The sequence below is a fragment of the Ursus americanus genome, chromosome 23 (assembly GCF_024610735.1).
Source record: "Ursus americanus isolate L20-20 chromosome 23, mUrsAme1.1.p, whole genome shotgun sequence".
Taxonomy (NCBI): domain Eukaryota; kingdom Metazoa; phylum Chordata; class Mammalia; order Carnivora; family Ursidae; genus Ursus; species Ursus americanus.
Genome location: NC_142149.1, coordinates 40068957 through 40087703, shown reverse-complemented (window position 1 = coordinate 40087703; position 18747 = coordinate 40068957). Strand labels below are relative to the sequence as shown.

Sequence of the window (18747 nt, the reverse complement as noted above, 5' to 3'; positions counted from 1 at the left end):
GAGCTGAAGGGTGAGACATCAGCGGCACCAACATCTGGGTGGTCTCCCTGTGCCAGCGGCTCTCCTTCCCCTCCCCAAACCGCAAGCTGAGTATCTCAGTGACCCGTTTGGAACACTGGCATCATCCAGCATCACCGGACTTCTGTAACCTGGGCATTTTCCAGTATGTTCCATGCTGTCAGTACTCCCCAGCTTCCTGGACTCCTGCCACAAACTGGAAAACTAAGAGGCTGGACAGGAATTAACCAGAGAGCTCCCTGCTGAGGGAAAAAAGGACCCAGATGCTGAAAGCCAGGGGAATGTGGCTTAGCTAAATAAAACCCAGCTCCGCGATGATTCCTTTATCAGACAGCCCCCCACCCCCACCCCTGGCTGACGAGCTGCCACCATGGGCCTGGGACCAGGAAGCAGTGGGTTTGCTGAGGATGCCCCGCACGGAGTGATGTAATAGCAGCACCAGGTCACCCACAGGCCAGGAGCCCCACTCATAAATTGGCTAACTGTCCACCCAGCCAGGGACACTCCCTTTGGAAACAACAAAAAGAGACCTTTATGCAAAACGGCTCCCTGGATGACCCGGGGTGGGTATAAATACATCTTAGCTGCCAGTGTGCTCATAACTTTGCAGTCAGTTGAGCCCGAAACTCTCTGGCCCCAGAGAACTCAGCGTCACTGGTCTGCGACCTCTCAGTGAGAGGACCGGGCAGTCAGAGGTGGTTCCGAAGGCGTCCGGGTGCAAGTCCCCCCTGGGTGCTTGTCCGTCTTCCGCAGAGGCAGTGCCGCTGGCTGCGAGGTGAGTTGTCTTCATTTCTGGGGAAGCTACTGTTTCGAGAGGGTTTTGCTTCTTCCTGTTTGGGAAGGCCCTGAAAACTGTGGGAGTTTTCGTCCTACAGAGATAAACTGGCGGAAAGTCTAAGAAATGCCCACAAGAGGTTCAGCCATTTGAAAAGGGCATCTTGCTTAGATGTTTTTCCTGCAAAATTTGCTACATTTCAAGGAAAACCTTTTTGGTAAATTCAGATTAGAGAGCGCAGAGGAATTCACTAAGAATCTCTACCCAGATTACCCTCTCCAGTCCTTATAATGGGCACCTCTCCCTTGGCAAACGAATTCTGTTAAGATGAATATTATTACGTCCATTTTACAGATGAAGAATAAATATGTTGATCCAGGTCATGGAACTAGTAGACCCAGGACTTGAACCCATCTGGGGGCCTCTAAGATTCTTCCATGGGCCACATCACACACTGCCTTGCAGGGGAGGGGGCTTTGCCATTGAGAAGGCATGCTGGGGGCAAGCCCAGACCAGACCTGGGCCTCCACTTTGGTGTCCCTTTCCCCCTTTTTTAAAGAATGTGGTCTCGAATGTTGAGGGTTGACTGCATTTTTTCACAAACAATCTCACAAACAAATATCGCTCTCCCCACCCCGCTCCCCACCCCCATAATAAAGAGGGAGCAAACAGTAGGTTGACAGCAGTTGTAAAATCTTAAAGGAGGACAGCTACAACTTGAGTGTGCTCTCCAATGACAGGTGTAACATGACAGCTGCTAATTAGACTCCTGGGAATGACCTTGCAGGACCAGGCAAAGACATCCACATTTCAACACAAGTGGGATCCTCCCCACCTTGCCCTGGGTTAGGGGGACCCGCAGGTCCCATTAAGGAGGCTCAAAGCGTACGTGATTTGTCCTCGTTGAGCTATGGGGTTCAGTGTCTTTCCTTTAGATTGTTATGTGGCTCTGTAGAATTAAAACCTATGTCTGCGGACCCCCAAACCCAACCTCAAAATAGGAACAGGGGTTGCAAGCAGGGATGAAGCGGGTGTTTAAGACTGTTTATGTCAGCTTTTGTACTGATTCTGTAATAAACTAACCATATCGAGGAGGCTCGCAAACTTTTCCTAACCTTCTGACACCCTCTCCTTCCCCTTCGTCAGCCCCAGAGAGAAGAACCTCTGAGTTTAAATCCAGATAAGTGACCAGCTTTGCAAAGCCATAGCGATGGCCTGTCCCTGGCAGCTCCTGTTCAAGGCCAAATCCTACCGGTTCGACTTGACCGAGGAAACAGACATCAACAACAATGTGGGGAAAGCCAGCCAGGCCCCCTCCAGGTAAGCTCTGGCCTGCCGCCACCTGCCGCTTGTCTCCCCTGGGCTCCCATTCCCTGCTCTGTGTCGCCAACTCAGAATTCCTCTCCCTGGCTCTGGCTTCTCACTGGAAATCTGTTCTCGCCGGTGGCTTCTTGGACGTCCCTGTTGGAATTTAGCACAGCCACTGTTTAGTGGACACCTCGTTACGCCTGATACCATGTGAAGAAAGAAGGGACGTGGCGGAGTCCTGCCCCTCCAGGATTCTGGAGTCTCTGGGGGAAGAAGATAGGAAGGGATATGGAATATCTGACTTGAGAATGGGAGGCAATGGACCTCAGTGGTTAGAACCAGGGCGGCCTCCTGGCTGACATTCATTCTGATTCACTGGTGTGTGTGCCTCGGGAATGGTGTGAGATTTTGAACATCAGCCTGGTGCAGAGTACCAGGGTGTTAGGCAAATGGTATCCAAGGCTTGTGCTGGGCTGCACGAGCTGGCCCTGCGATGTCTCTCACCAGCTGCGTGACCTAGGGCAAGTGAACCTCTCTAATGCTCAGACGTGGTATGAGGACACCTGGGGGACCCACCTCATAGCACGTTGAGGAGGAGCTAGAATGTGCATAGCAAGCACTTAGCAGAGTGCCTATACATAGCATAACTCAATTACTCTTAGGGTCTCTTGTCGTTGCCCGGGCGCCCTGAGTTACTGAGTAACTCCGTGCCGAGGTTATACAGGGTACTTCACCTGCATTGCGTCTCACCTGAGCCCCGCAGCGGCTCTGTGAAGTGTGAGTTATTGTCTCATTTTACAGATGAGGAAATAGAAACTCTTAGAGGGCAGTGACTTCCCCAGGTCACATGACTCGTTATTGATTTCCCATCCACGCCCCCACCTCACCCCAGAGAAGCTTTCCGTGGACTCTGGTGGGCAGCACGGCCACCTTGAGCGCACCTGCCGGAGGCCACAGAAAAGCAGCAAGGTTAAGAGCATGGACTTGGAGATAAGCAGGTGGCTTTGCCACTTATTAGCCTTGTGACCTTTGGCAAGTCCCCTAGCCGCTGAACATCGGTTTCCTCATTTGCAAGAAGGGGGTAGGAATGGCTATTTCCTGGGGTCATGGTAAGAATTAAATGAGTTTTCACATGTAAACAACTTCGCCCCGTGCCTGGCAGAGAGGAAATGCTCGATAAAGGGCATCGGTGGCAGCTGTCACTGCCCTCGCTGAGGGAAGCTAGCCCAGGGCTGAGCCGTGTTAAACAGGGTCCCCTCTAAGGGCTTCCCAGAAGTCAGGTGGGCTCGGTGGACTTGAAGAGAGGGTAGAGCGTGGGGTGGGGGGGGTGAAGACAAGTAGCTGGAACTGAAGGAGGGCGTGTTGGAAACCAGGCAGCCTGAGCTGTGGTGACCAAGAGACTGAGAGGTGAGAGCGCAGGGCTGGAGAACCTCTAGGTGTCCTCCTGGCGCTTCACACTCAAATGCCGCAGCTGACAGCAGCTTCCTCACTCCTCCTAGGATCTCAGGAGGTCACCAAATCATGCGTCCTTTCTGTTCTTCACCTCCCGGCTGCAGCCCCTCTCACTGCCTCTGACCTCTCTTACTCCAACTTGACCTCTGGCAAGCCATGCTCCTACTCTAGAGTCTGCAGTGGCTCCCCATGGCCTGTCACCACACTGAGGCTTGACTGTGGTGTTCTGTATGATTGCCCCTCCCAGACAGGGGTGGGGGCATCCCGCCTGCCCAGTTCCCCAGTGCCCGCACACGGCACATTCCTCCCTCCGCTCACCCAGACCCACTCGACCCACCCCACCCCCATCTTGAGATCATCCTGAATCCCCCTCCTCTCCTAGCCCCCGCAGTGTGGCCTATAGCTTTGAGGCCTGAATCCCATACTTCTGATAATACTGACAGTTATTCCTGACTTGCGGTTTGGACCATTCAGGAAACCTGAGACTGTGGGTCGACTTGGAGCAAACTAGCCAACTCATCTTCTTAAGCTGGGTGAGCTGGTGGGAGGGCTCTCACAGGTATTAGAGGCGATGGAGAGAAACTATCGCACATTAATTCATTTATCCCTCCTAACAGTTCGTGAGAAAGGAGTTTTTGTCATCCTCTTACCGTAGCCATGAGGACACTGGAGCCTAGAAGATTTAAGTAATTTTTAAGATCTCACAGTTGGCAAATGACAGAGCCAGGAGCCAACCCAACAGTCTGGCTCATAACCACCACACCGAGCTGCCACTTCGTGGTCCTGGGCATGTCCAAGTCCATGAACGATTATTCGCCAAGGGCTACTCACCTGGCACGGGCTGGGGGTTTTGGAGATGGCCGTGAGACCTTTCTGTTTAGCAATTAAACAAACAATAAGTTGAGTCATTTACTAACTGCCTACACAGCAGCTAAAAATACCAAGGCTTATAAAGTTCTTATTATGGTGTCAGTGTTGAGGCAGGAACTGTTATTACCCTTACTTTACAAGGTTGAGTGACTTACTTACTCAAGGTCGGCATCTGGGAAGTGGTAGAGCTGAGGTTTGCACCAAGTCCAAAATCATAACCTCTAGGCTCAGTGGGCTCTCCCTGAAGGCCTACTATGGGCTGAGAAAGGGACCAAGAAAAGAGACAGAGCTCCTGCTGTCAGGGAGGAAGTGGATGGGGGAAACGGTGCCTTCCTCTGCTTCTGGCAGGAGTCTAGGCAGAATGGGATGTTAAAAGAGCTTTCTATATTGACGCAAAGGTGGGGCAGGCAGAGAGACAGACATGAAGTTAGAGGACGGCACGGGTGCACCAGAATCTCTTCTGTAGAGACGGCAGGGGGCCTGGCCCTGGCGGAAGTGTGGGGAGGAGTGGGGTGGGAGAAGGCTTTGGGGAGGAGGAAGGCCCAGCTGGACCGCTATCATACAGGGAGGGGAGGGGTGGGGTGGGGTGGAGAGGATGTTCCTGGAAGAGGAAGTAGCATTACAAAGGGGATTTTATCCTGAAGGCAATGGAGCCAATTAATATATTCTGATTTTAAAAAGGAATTTTAGAATCTGTTCAGATGTAATAAGACTAAGAACCTATTATATGTGACTCATGATTCTCTATTTTATGTAAACAAATGATTAGGAAGTGAGCCTGGGCTGTGTGTGTGTGTGTGTGTGTGTGTGTGTGTGTGTGTGTGTGTGTTAGAGACAAAGGCAGCTGTAGGAACATCCAGGTGAAGATGTAAGGCGTTCTGAACAAAGTTGAGCTGAGGTTTGCTAGCTGGGCTGCAATTGGCTCAGAATAAACAGGTACTCTCTTTCATTCCACTTTACCTTGGGTTTGGGATTAAATAGACTGGAGTACATACAGGAGGCCCCCCGTACTCTGAGGTTGAAGTCACCCGGCTTTCAGTGTTCGGAGCAACTCACAGAAGTAGTAAAGTCAGGAGGCACTGTGCTTTCAGGCAGCAAGGACCAGGACCCAGGAGCACACCATGTCTCCCACTAAAAGTCACCCTCAACCCTGCGCTTCCTTTGGCTTCCTTCCTGGAATCACACAGAATACCAGAAGAGAATTAGTACATCTTGGCGGCAGCCCTGTGAGATAAGAGAGCTTGAGCTGTGGCCTGGGGGGCTGCTCTGTGGTCTCGGGCAAGAGCCTTAACTTCTCTGCCCCCCCCGCCCCCCCCCCCCCCGCTGCCTTCTCAATCAAGAGGAAACAATACAGAACTGCCTTCTGGACTGGACTTAGTAAGGGATGGAGGTCATAACAGGAAAGTTTGCTTTCTACACTCAAAGCGCCATATGGTGGGAATCGTCATGATAAACTGCTGTTATTTCACGAGGAATAAATAAGGCCGAGGCCGGCCGCGCAGCCCGTGATCTTGGTCCGGAGAGAGTCCAGAGGCGCCCCAAAGGCCGACCTTCCTGCGGACGCCGAGGGGTGTAGAGGGCCTGGGGACACGGCCCGGAAAGCGGAGGGGCGGGGCGACCGGCCGGCCCCGGGCCGGGCGCAGGGTGAAGCCCGGGGTGGCGGCTCCCCGGCTCGCTCCGCCCCGAGGCGGGGGCTGCGGGGTCCCGCGGCGATAAAGGGGCCCGGGCGGCGCGGGCTGGGGCGCCCTGGGAGCTGCGCCCGCGCCGGGGCCATGCGCGAGGGGCTGGGGGCTGCGTGCGAGGCCGCCCGGCCCCGGCTCTGCCGGCTCCTCCGCAGGATCCTGCGGCCGCAGCCCGCGTGCGGCCCCCGCCGAGCCAGGTACTCCCGCCGGGCTGGGTCCGCCCTGGGAGGGAGGCGGGCGGCTCCGCGCCGGCACCGGGCTCGAACCCGGGCGCGCGGCTCTGACCCGCTGCGATCCTCGGTTTTCCGTCAAACTGTGAGGGTTGGAACGTTCTCGCCGTAGGATTCCGATGAGGATTTACTTAAATCAAGTGTTTTCCTCGTTTAGAACGCATCAGAGGTTGCAGTTCGGTAGCCACAGACGACCCACAGAAGCCCCGCGTGCTCCCAGGAGAGGCGTCTAGGCGGGCAGGAGTAGGAACTGTGGATGTTTTAGCATTTGGGAACTTTCCGGATGTTTCAGCCCTGGGGCTGCTGCACGCTTAGGACAGACAGAATTAAGAGAGCAAAGAGGTTTTTGTTTTACTAATTAGACCCATTTCCCAGAGCGCCCCCCTCCCCGTGTATGCAGTGGCGGTGGTCAGGAGCGGAAAATGCAAGGGCCGTCAGGACCCCCGTTACCCCAGACAAGCCGCATGCTGCATCTCCGACCTCAGCCGTCCTCAGTCACTCTGAGGCTTGTGGGCAGTTACTGGGTCTAAGCACCGCACTGCAGCACTCTTTCCGATGGCAGGTTCTTAAGGGTCCGCTGCTCCCGTGAAGGACCAAACGGGGCTGAGCAGAGCTGTGGGTTGAGCCAGATTGCAGGAGCATCTGGAGAGACCGCGCTGTAACTGGGCGACAAGCATCCGGATCGTTAGTATGCTCACCCGGCTTCCAGCTACCCGGTCTCCCAGCAGCTAGCCCAAAGAAATTAGTCACCTGGGGAGAACCGGGACTGTGCCTAGCTTTGTTTCTTCGTTTTCCAAATTAAAAACAAAACAAAACAAAAAAAACGATTCCTAATGATGAAGGAATGCATAGTCGTAGTAAAAGTTGGAAAATGCAGAAACCTATAAAGGAAAAATCAGATCACCCATGCTGTCATTATTTACTGCTAGTCACTGTTAATATTTACTGGCATCTCCCCCAGGTACACGCGCGCACACACACACACACAGCATCAGACCATGTACGCAGTTTGAGGCATTATAATAGTGGAGAAACTGGATAGAACCTAACTGTGCAGCCACAGGCAATGGGATCAGGCGGACTGTGGACCCTCTGTGGAGTGGATTTTCAGGTAGCTTTTTAATATTTGGGAGTAGTAGTTACGTGAAGTGTGCGAAGACAGCATTTCTCCATCTAAACGTTACTGTGGACCAGTACGCTTCTCAAATTCTCCAGTCCTGTGGTCACAAGGAAGCAAAAGGAAGCAAGAACAAGAAGGGTGGAGGTGGGGGTGGGGGTGATGGCAAAAGATCCAGACGAGCTGTGGGGCATTGCCTCACTGAGGACCCCAGCCTCAAGGCATCTTCCGATTTAAGGAGCCCGGGACGATCGCTCAGCCATGGCTTACCTGTTCTGACTGTACAGACGACCCTATTTGGGCTTTTATCTGGTGGGGCCCCCAGTCTGGACCAGCATGGTGATGGCAGCGGGTCACATGGAAGGCCTTTTACACGGCTTTTGAATCACTCCATTCGGGTAGAAGTTGCTTTCTGATACGTACATTCTCTTAAAGAGACACTATCTCTTTAACGTTATAAATCATATACTGCTACTATCTGATGTATGTAGTTAATTATATAACGTTCATGTAAATATAGTCATTACTTTTTCCAATAACTAAAGTAATACATGCTCATTCTTCACATTCCAACACATTACAAATATGTATAAAGTAGAAAATGAGAGGGCGCCTGGGTGGCTCCGTCGGTTAAGCGTCTGCCTGTGGCTCAGGTCATGATCCCAGGGTCCAGGGATTGAGCCCCACATTGGGCTCCCTGCTCGGCGGGCAGCCTGCTTCTCCCTCTGCCTGCCACTCTCCCTGCTTGTGCTTGCATTCTCTAACAAGAAAAAAAAAAGTGGAAAATAAGAGACCTTTATACAACTTTCTGACTTCCTTTCCCCTTGGACGTGTGCACACATGCACGCCCACCGCAGAAAATAGCCAGAAGAACACGGAATGCAACAAGATTTGATACTGGCGGGCCCTTGTCGTGTGATTCACGAGGAGGAGGCATGTGTGGGGTGTGACTGTTGGGGGGTGCTCACATGTAAAGGACCTAGAGAGGTCACACGCCTTCTCTTCTCTGTAGCATTTGCCAGGAGAACAAATCTGGATCTCCAAACCAGAGGCAGTGGTTTCTAAGCGATTTCAGACTACTAGGGCTTTTTCGTCTTCCGAGGACAGGCAATTTTTTGTCATTTTAAGGGGTGCCTGAGTGGCTCAGGTGGTTAAACGTCTGCCTTCGGCTCAGGTCATGATCTCAGGGTCCTGGGATCGAGCCCTGCTCCCCCTGCTTGTGCTCGCTCTCTCTCTGTCAAATAAAAAAATAAAATCTTTTAAAAATAAAATAAAATAAATAGAAGCAACATATTTTTTAAAAGAGTCCTTGACTTCCAGATATCCTTACTGAGATATATCTGAATGACATGATGTTTCAGATTTGCTTTGAAATGATAGCAAATGTTAAGAGAGTGGAGTTCAAACAAGATTGGCAATTGGGTGGGGTTGAATGGGGGGGGGAAGGGCCCATGGAGATTTATTACAGCATTCTTTCTACTGGTGTATGCTTAACATTTACTGTAAATAATAGCAATTTATTTTTTAAATAATTTAGAATAAATAAATAAACCAAGGTAAATCAGGGGCTTTACATAAAAAAGCCCAAGTCCCTCCAAACAAGTGGGTAGTGGGCACTGCTGCTGGCCTGGGAGGGCGGGGTTGAAGGAGCCATTCTCTGGGCACTCAGTCTCATCCCACATTTGTACTTGGCTTTGGAGGGGGTACCTTCCCAGAGTTTCTGTGGGTCACCATTTGGGCAGTTAGCTTTGGCTTAGCTCCCCGCTTTGTAGGGGGGAAGGCAAGAGAAGGGGAGGAGGAGGGTGATGATGGTGGGGAGATTGGGTCTGCCCGGCTGGCTCCCGCACTACATGCACACATCCTCCTTGACTGGCAGCTGTGAGATTCACTCCCACTCAGTTCCCCCATCCATCAAATGAGGGCTTGTTGGGGGGGTGGGGGGAGAGGGGCTCCAAGATCCCTCTCTGCCCTCAGATACTCTATCTCATGCTGGCTGTTTCCTTTTACAGTCTAGTGACACAGGATGACCCCAAGTGTCACAGCCTCGGCAAGCACCGGAATGAGTCCCCCCAGTCGCTCACAGGGACAGTAAAGGTCAGTGAGTCACTGGTGTGGGAAGCCCCTTCCTCCCTCGCCCAGGCAGATGCAGGCTGAGCAGCCTGGTGGAGGCTGGGGTCTGGGCAGTGAGTGGGGACCCCCAGGGGCACACGTAGGGATGAGGAAGGGCCTTGGGAGAGTGGGATGATCCATGGTGAGCAGGAGTAGTGGACCCATGGTGCTATGGCCCCTGGATGGCTTGCCAGTGAGGGCCGACAGGCACAGATGAAAGGCGGCCATTCATGGAACCAAGGGTGGGACACCACAACCTAATCCCAGACTCAGCAGCTGAGCCCCAGTCCCAGCCCCCAGCCTCTAGCCCACCGGTTCCGTCTTTCCTAAGAGCTTTGGACCTCAGCGTTCCAGAGAGGTGGGCAGAGAAATGGGTGGGAGGTGGGAGAGAAGATGGTTTCCATATTCTTAAATAACTCCAGGGAAGGCAGTGGTATAGTCTTCCTTGTCCTCATTTCTGTCTCTGCAGTACTGGCTGTGACAGTAGTCTCCCTTGCATCTAACCTCAGTCCCTCCTGTTGCAATTCCACTGAGGGAGCATTTGGCAGGGTCTTGAGTGAGGAGAGAAGCCTGGCCCGTGGCCCAGGCACCTGGAGCTCTTAGCAGGCACTGGTCCAGGTGGCCAGGCTGCCGGGAAAGGAGGAGGGATACAGACCCACATCCTGACCTGGCTCTCCGCCCATGGCCCCCCACCCCACGCCAAAGTAGGGCCCAGGGGAGACATGTGGAGCTCTAGGTGGAGGCATTCGTAAATCCTTGGTGTTTTCCCCCTCTTAGACGTCTCCAGAATCCCTGATCAAGCTGGATTCACCCCCATCGGCCTGCCCGCGGCATGTGAGGATCAAAAACTGGGGCAGTGGAATGACCTTCCAAGACACACTTCACCATAAGGCCAAAGGGGTGAGAAGTCTGGGGCTCAGGGCGAACCACCTTTGTCCCAAGCTGGAGAAGCCATTCGGGCCTTTAGTACAGCACATGGATATCCCCCGGGCAAAGCAATTATCTGCTGGGCACTGTGTGCTGGGAACAGAGGCCTGTGGTCCACACAAATGACAGAAGGACACAGACGATGCCAAGCCCCCTGGCAGTCCCCTGATGGATGCTGGACGGTCTAGGAGATGGGATAAAGGATTACAGGAAGAAATTCCGTCTCTTTTAGAGAGACAGCATAGTAAGAGGGAGAATTTTTTTTTCTTTTTTTTCTTTTTTTTTCTTTAAGATTTTATATATTTATTTGACAGAGAGAGAGAGCACGCGTGAGCGCACAAGCAGGGGGAGCAGCAGAGGGAGAGGGAGAAACAGATTCCCCATTGACACGGAGCCCCACGCAGGGCTCGATCCCAGGACCCTGGGATCATGACCTGAGCTGAAGGCAGATGCTTAACTGACTGAGCCACCCAGGCACCCCCAGAGAGAATTTTCTTTTTTTTTTTTTTAAAGATTTTATTTATTTATTCGACAGAGATAGAGACAGCCAGAGAGAGAGGGAACACAAGCAGGGGGAGTGGGAGAGGAAGAAGCAGGCTCATAGCGGAAGAGCCTGATGTGGGGCTCGATCCCATAACGCCGGGATCACGCCCTGAGCTGAAGGCAGACGCTTAACCGCTGTGCCACCCGGGTGCCCCCAGAGAGAATTTTCTAACAGAACTGCCCAAAGCTGGGCTGAGCTACATCAGTAGATAGTGAGCTCCCTGTCACTAGAAGGATTCAAGTGCTATTTGGTAGGGAGATTAGAGAGGAGCTCAGACAGCCAGTAGGTAGTTGGAGTAAGTGTCCTTCAAGGCTCCTTCTCCTAAGTGTCTTATTCTAACTAGAGAATGCATTCTGATTGTGAAGTAGAAAGGAACTGAAAATTTTAAGACCATGAAAGCAGGATTTCCCATACCTTCCAGAAATTACCACAGTTAACATTTGGGTGTACTTCCTTCCAGCATTTTTTCTGTGCCATTCTCTGACTTTAGGATTTATATTCTTTCCTTTCGGTTCATTTTGGCTGAATACCGAAAGTGTGTTCCCAGGAGCCACATCAGCCTCTTTAAATGAGAAGGTAGTTGAGATATTCCCAGGGATCGAGCTGTTGACTTGGCCCTGGGTCTGAGTTGGTCCAGAGAGTAGAGACCGAGCCCAAGGTTCTGGGAATAACCCCAGCTCACACCCACTTGGGTCAGCCAGTAGAGGAAAGGAGATGTGGGTGGTGAGAAAGCTTGGTGGACCCCAAGGAAGAGGTGCCATAAGGGTGGAGAGGGGCAGCAGGAAGCTGGAGCAGCGGGAGTGGAAGGAGGTGGCCAGGAGAGCTGGCCCGGAAGAAGAACCCCTGTCAACACCTTCCTGAGGGGCCAAGCAGCTCCCTCACTCCCTGCCTCTCTCTTCCCAGGATATCGCTTGCAAGTCCAAGTCTTGTCTGGGAGCCATCATGAACCCCAAAAGTTTGACCAGAGGACCCAGGAACAAGCCTACCCCCCCAGACGAGCTTCTGCCTCAAGCTATTGAATTTGTCAACCAATATTATGGTTCCTTCAAAGAGTAAGTCTCACTTGGGCTGGATCGCTGTGGCCCCCTTTCCCCAAGCTCTCCTGTGTGCCGTCTTTTCCCTCTGACCCCAGGCCCTTTCCCTTCCCAGATTCACAGTGGAGTCAGGGCTCAAGCACAGTTTTCCAAGGGGAAAGACCCCAGAGTAGGTTCTCATAATCGTAAGCAAAAGAGGCATAGTAGTAGTGGTTAGAAGTGTGGGTCAGGAGTGTAGCTGTTGGACTTTGAATCCTGGCGACGCCAGTAACCAGCCCTGTGTCCTTGGGGCATCTGCTCACCCGCTCTGCCGGTCAGCTTCCTCATCTGTAAAAATGGGCTGAGAATAGAACCCAGCTTAGAGCAGGGTCTTGGCACCGAGTAACCTTGACAATGAGCTGATATGCACCCTTTTATTATGACATGATTGAGAGAGAAAGGACTTTCAGGACCACCCGGTCAAACCCTCCTCCACCAGGTGTGAAGAGGGAAGCCCAGTCCCAGCTAGAATCCATGCCGCCTGACTGGGAGGGGACAGGTCGTGCTCTTTGCACTGAACTCTGTGAGGTCCTGTATTCCTGGGTTTCATAAAATATATGATTATTAATGTAAGCCCATTTATAACTTTAAAATAAAAATACACAAAGGGATTGTAAGACAGAATGGCTGAGGGAATGGATTTGCTGTTTTACGGGCTGGGAGGGGAGTGTGGCCTTTATGGTGTCGGCCATGCAGCTCTTCGCTGCACAAAGTAAATCACAGAAGTGCCCCTGGCACCCCCATGGCGGAAAGAGCGGCTCCTGGTGATAATACGTCCCCTCTACTATGACCCTGTGATGTCCGAGTGGGAAAGGGCTTTGAGTCTATGCAAAGGGCCCTTATCTGCCAGGGCCTCCGATTTCAGCCCTGGCTGTGGGTAGAGTCACCTGGGGACTTTGCAAAATGCTGATGCCGGGGTACCCTGGGCCAAGGACATCAGGATCTCAAGAAGTGTGGAGGGGGCAGAGCTCTGTGGTCTCTAAACGCTCCTCCGGTGACTCTCACATAAAGCTGGGTTGAGTAACCTGTTGGGGGTTGGCTGCCGTGTGTGCCGTGTACCCACGACCCCTGTAGAGTGCTTTGTGGCTAGGAGGTTCAGGGTCCTTGGGCTGTCAGCTCTGCTGATGACTAATGAGCCTTAGGGTCTAGGAATTCTCCTGATGGGCCTCACTGGGCCACTGTATCAACACTACATTCAGTGGGTGCTGAGTGTGTGCTCAGCACAACTCTATGACAGGAGAATCATTACGATCCTCCCCATTTTACAAACTGTAGGAACTCGCCACATTATAGGAACTGAAGCCCACGGATGAAATAATTTGCTTCAAGTCAGACATTTGGGAGCCCCACAGCTGGGATTTGAACCCAAGCAGTTTGGCACTAGAGCTCCTGCTTTTAACCTGTGTTCTAGCATCCAGCTCTTTGACCTCGAAGGTTCCAAGTTCATGCTGGACCTGGAAGGTCCTGCTGGCGTTTGGAAGGCATTGGGAGGGTGTTAGCCCCGGGAAGCAACCAGTGGCTGTTCAGACCCACTTGTTTCTCACAGAGGGAAGGTCCTTTCTCGGTCCCAAGTCTATACCTTGAACCCGTCAAGAGGTCCTGGAGGATGTGAGTGACAAACGGCAGTCCATCCCCACGGTCACACTAGCAGCCAGAGCTGCAGACAGCTGGCGGGTTCGGTCTTTAGCGAACGAAGGATTGTACAGTTAGAAACTGTAACTTGCTGAATGTTCTGTTCAGATCCGTTCACCGATGCCAAAAGCTACACTCTCTTTTTCAGCACTGATAGGCATCAAAGCACCTGTAATGCCTTCGAAATAAGACTGTATGAAAACAGTGGTAAAATACAAAACTCTAAAGGAATTGGGGGAAAATGTAAAAAATAATCCTCCCCACATAGTCTCCTATTAACACCAGGGAGTGAACTCAGGGTATCCGTGTTCTGGTGACTGCTACGGTCTCCGGGCTCAGACGCAGCGCGGGCAGTCCTGCTGGAAGCTCTGTGTGGGGCGGGAGGGCTCCCAGTGTGGCAGTCTCAACCTCACCCAGCAGGTCCGTATGCCCAGGGTGTCCTTGCAGATAGAGCCCCACATGTTTTGTCTCTGAGCTTTTTTCTTTAATCAAGAAAGAGTTGTCAAGACACTCTTCATCCACAGAAAGGCCATTCTGTTCTGAGTTGTCCACTCTCCTTAATCAGGACTTCATTCCTGAAATAGTTTTGTTTGTTGCCATTTCAATTTGTCTTTGGTGTTGATTGGAAATTTCAAGGTTGCTCTATGCGTGTGTGTGTTTCAAAGCCTTTCTGACTGAACCCCTCCCTGGAGGATATTTTTGCAGCCTGGGAGGGGTGAGGGGGAGCAGTTTAGGAATCTCCCCTGAGGGGCGCCTGTGTGGCACAGCGGTTGAGCGTCTGCCTTCAGCTCAGGGCGTGATCCCGGCGTTATGGGATCGAGCCCCACATCAGGCTCCTCCGCTAGGAGCCTGCTTCTTCCTCTCCCACTCCCCCTGCTTGTGTTCTCTCTCTCTCACTGGCTGTCTCTATCTCTGTCGAATAAATAAATAAAATCTTAAAAAAAAAAAAAAAAGAAATCTCCCCTGGGAGTCCTGGCTGAGCAGGGCGGAGGTTGAGAAACAGCACCCTCCAGGGGGCCCTGCGAGGTCAAGTCACCCTGTGGAGGGCTCCTTCCTGAGTAGGCCCTGGGGCCCTGCAGGCTGGGCCCTGAGCACCCATCCCAGTTCAGAGAAGCGTGGGCAGGCCCTCAACATCTCTGCACTTGCCATCCCCCCTAGGGTGGAGGGTGGAAGGTGAAGAGCTGGGGCTTGGCATCAGGCCACCTGAAGCTGAGTCCTACCTGCTCTTTGTCATACTTACGCTCCTGGGCTGGTACGTACCCTGCCAGAGACTTCATATCCCAGACTAGAAAACGGACACAAAAAAGCCTCCCTCACAGACTCAGTGAGACCCTGACTGTGAGTGGCTTCGCCCAGTACCTGGCTCAGAAAGAGTACTCAGTACACAGGAGCTGGCATGGGAGGGACTGCTCATTTCAGGACCATGGGATGTTGGCCAGGAGGCAGGACGTGGTTGTGGCTTGACTTGGGGTACGTCTCGGTCTTGCGAGTGTCTGAGGATTGCACTCCTTGCTGATTCTTGCCAAGCTGAGATGAAATGATTGGAGAAAAAGCACCTGGAAACAAGGGTGCCCCCAGGATCAGGACCAGCAACGTCACTGGCAGGAGCTAGCGGAGAGATGAAAATGTGGGCTCCCTGTTCAAACATGCTGAAGAATTTCAAGACAGGAACAGCAGAGCATTAAGCCAAGAAGCCTGGGGCCCTTCTGAGCTCGGGCCAGGGTCCCACACCTGGGAAGCTGGCCCGTCTCTGTGAAGGACATCTTGCCCTCCTGGTAGCCTAGCTCAGTTCCTGCTTCTGTGCATTGAATGAATCCCCATCTAAGGCCATCTCGTTGTTGATCTTCCTGCTGTCTTCCTGTCCCCCAGAGCAAAAATAGAGGAACATCTGGCCAGGGTGGAAGCGGTAACAAAGGAGATAGAAACAACAGGAACCTATCAGCTGACGGGGGATGAGCTCATCTTCGCCACCAAGCAGGCCTGGCGCAACGCTCCCCGCTGCATCGGGAGGATCCAGTGGTCCAACCTGCAGGTGGCCTTCCTCAGTCCCGAGCAGGGGAGGAAATGGGGAGGCGGGAAGGCTCTGAGCAGACGGCTCTGAGCAGCCGGGGCGGGACTCCCCGGTTCTCTCTGCATGTTCGTGAACGTGAGATGGGGGCTCATAGGGCTCTCCCCGGATGTCTAGACTCTGATTTCAGCACAAGATTTCTAGCGGGTCTGTTCTCTCACACTAAACACAGAAATAAAACCGAATGACCAGTTGAGACCCTGGTGCCGCAAGAGAGGACTGTTTGAATTCTTGGCGCCTAGGAGACACTGTCTTTATCCTCGCCTCCTAGGCGGCTTTACCTCGGGGTAAATGCTGTATAATATGGAAATTGCGTGGACAGGGAAATTGATGAGAAATGCCAGTGAAACCAACACAGGCTGAAAGAAAATGTGACGGGAGCCCCGTGTAAAATGTGCTGATGTTGTGGAGGCACCAGGCGAGGGCTCTGCGAGTTCCCATTCACATGCTCGGAGGTCAGATTTTCTTGGGATTTAGGTTTTCATAAGGTCTTCCGAGAGGGGTTGCCTGGGCTCCCCCAGGAGAGCAGGAGAAAGGCTGGACAGGGCAGCCCTGAGACAGGAGGTGTAGACGCAGAGAAGAGAAGAGAACGCTCTCCTCTGCTTGGTGTTTGGGTGGTGGGGAGCATTTGGGCCACGTCCTCAGTTCCTCATAACTCAGCTTCTGATCAACCCTGGGACCTCTGTCCTCACAGTCCTTGATGGTCTGGGCTGGGTGGGCTGTGTGCAGGTCTTCGACGCCCGGAGCTGTTCCACTGCCAAGGAAATGTTCGAGCACATCTGCAGACACCTGCGGTATGCCACCAACAACGGCAACATCAGGTGAGTGCACCTTTCCCTGGGGCTGCAGCTGGGGCCCACCCTGCCCCCGAGTCTGAGCCAAAGAATGCAGATGGGTTTAGGGGAAGCTTCTCCAGGAGAAGCCGGGGAGAAAGAGAAAGGAGAAAGACACAGGCGTCTTCGGCAAGTCTCCATGAGCTTAGCCCCTCTTTGTAGCCCATGTCTTCGGTTTCCTTCTGACTTGGAACCATTTGGAGGGAATGGGAGATCTTAAAGAAGCAATGTCTTCATTGCTTAAGGTCAGGCTCCCCACCTTTTAGAAGGGAGGAGAGGTTGGTTTTGCAGCTCAAGGCTCCAGTGTGTCATTCTTCTTAGAACCGGGAGAGTCACTGCTCATTACTGCTCACCCGCCCCCACAACCTTACCTTCTCCTACCCACCACCAAAGAGGTCAAGGCTGATAGGACTGAACAGCCCATTCAGTCGTTCATTCATTCTTCTGTTCAGCAAACAGTCAGCGCCCATATAATGGGGACCCAACCCATGACTAGGCATGGCAGTGGGGTGGGGGCAATGCAGAGGTGACTAAGACCTAGGACCCTGCTCCAGCCCACTGTGAACCTATGCCTGGCACTAGACAAGCATCCGCTAACTGGGCTGCACGAGAGAAAGGTGCAGTGAGGGAAAAGGCTGGGAAAGCTAACCCTACCGGAGGGCTAGAGACTATCCTGGAGGGGGGTGGCCCCTGAATTTGTCTTGAAGGAAAGGGAGGCACTGGAAGGAGATGAAAGAGAAAGAGGGTATGTCAGGGAGGGGGGCAGGTTACACCGAGGCCAGTGAGAGCCTGGCGTGTTGTGTGGTGTTGCTGTAGGGGTTCGGTTCAGCTAGCTCAGATGCAGAGGGTGAGGGAACGGGAAGACAGGAGGCGGAGGGGGACTGGGGGAGGCTGGCTGGGAGCCCCCACCGAAGCCGAGGAGTACATGGCACTGTCCTTGTCTTGGAGAAGGTCGGCCATCACCGTGTTCCCCCAGCGGAGCGATGGGAAGCATGACTTCCGGGTCTGGAACGCTCAGCTCATTCGGTATGCCGGCTACCAGATGCCTGATGGCACCATCCTGGGGGACCCCGCCAGCGTGGAGTTTACCCAGGTACGGGATCCAGCTGTGCTGGCTGGCAGAGTGGAGCCAGAGGGGTCAGGGGCCTGGGTCCGGAGACTCATTTGGGCCCGTCTTGCCCCCAGCTGTGCATCGACCTGGGCTGGAAGCCCAAGTACAGTCGCTTCGACGTGGTGCCCCTGGTGCTGCAGGCGGATGGCCAAGATCCGGAGTTCTTCGAAATCCCACCTGACCTTGTGCTCGAGGTGCCCATGGAACATCCCAAGTAAGCAGGCGGGGGGTGCGGGGGTGTGTGTTAACATGCACGCTCCATCCCCGCCTTGGGGAGAGCTCAGTCCTCAGGCCCCTCCTTGCCCCCAAAGCCCAGCCAGCAGCAGGCAGTGTCCAGAAGGGCTGGCTCTCAAGGCTTGCCTTGGTGACGCTTGTGCGGCAACCCCAGACTTGGGTCTCGGGCCTCAGACTTAGGAGGATATGTTGATGATGAGGGGGAAGCAGAGGCTTAGACAGATGGGGCCCTAGGAACTTGGAAAGCAGTGACCTTGGGAGAAAAGCCCTCAAAAGCCTCTAACGTTCTCACACTGAGCAGTCCAGTCCCCTTGTCTTCCTGCCAACTCTCTCAGCAACCCCTCTTCCGACTGTGGTGCAAGTATAGGGCCATAGGGACTTCTGGAGCTCCTCTGGTTCAGCTCCTGCTCTGGGCAGCAATCATCATCACAAAAATATTTCCATATATTGAGACTCACTGAGTAGCAGGCATTGAGCTGGACTCTTCTTTTTATCCCTTGCATACACTGAACTCAATCCTACCTCAGGGCCTTTGCACTTGCTGTTCCTTCTGCCTGACATGCTTTTTCCTCAGAAACTTAAAGGATTCATTTCTTCTTGACAGCAAGGTATTTCCTGAACGTCGTCCCCTTGGAGAAACCTATCCTGAACACTCAATCTAGAGCAGACACTCTCCCTCTGTCTACCACATCATCTTGTTGTTATTTTTCTATTCATCTGTTTACTTGCTTATAGTCTAAAGTCTAGACTCTAGTCAGTAAGCT

The 18747-nt window shown here is 53.0% G+C and overlaps 1 protein-coding gene across 2 annotated transcripts in view; it reads left to right on the top strand.

Annotated features, from left to right (window-relative positions):
- Positions 1-1962: 1962 nt before the first annotated feature.
- The window catches only part of NOS2 (nitric oxide synthase 2), a 37412-nt gene continuing 20627 nt past the window's right edge, over positions 1963-18747 (top strand). Inside the window, exons 1-8 of one of the 2 annotated variants that reach the window (XM_045773372.2) lie at positions 1963-2113; positions 9462-9546; positions 10339-10461; positions 11936-12084; positions 15607-15769; positions 16535-16626; positions 17590-17731; positions 17824-17963. In XM_045773372.2, the coding sequence (XP_045629328.1) occupies positions 2004-2113; positions 9462-9546; positions 10339-10461; positions 11936-12084; positions 15607-15769; positions 16535-16626; positions 17590-17731; positions 17824-17963 (1004 nt within the window). In that variant the 5' untranslated portion in view covers positions 1963-2003. Of the gene's footprint in view, positions 2114-6151; positions 6303-9461; positions 9547-10338; positions 10462-11935; positions 12085-15606; positions 15770-16534; positions 16627-17589; positions 17732-17823; positions 17964-18747 lie in introns of those variants that run through there. The other variant, XM_045773374.2, reaches the window with a different exon arrangement.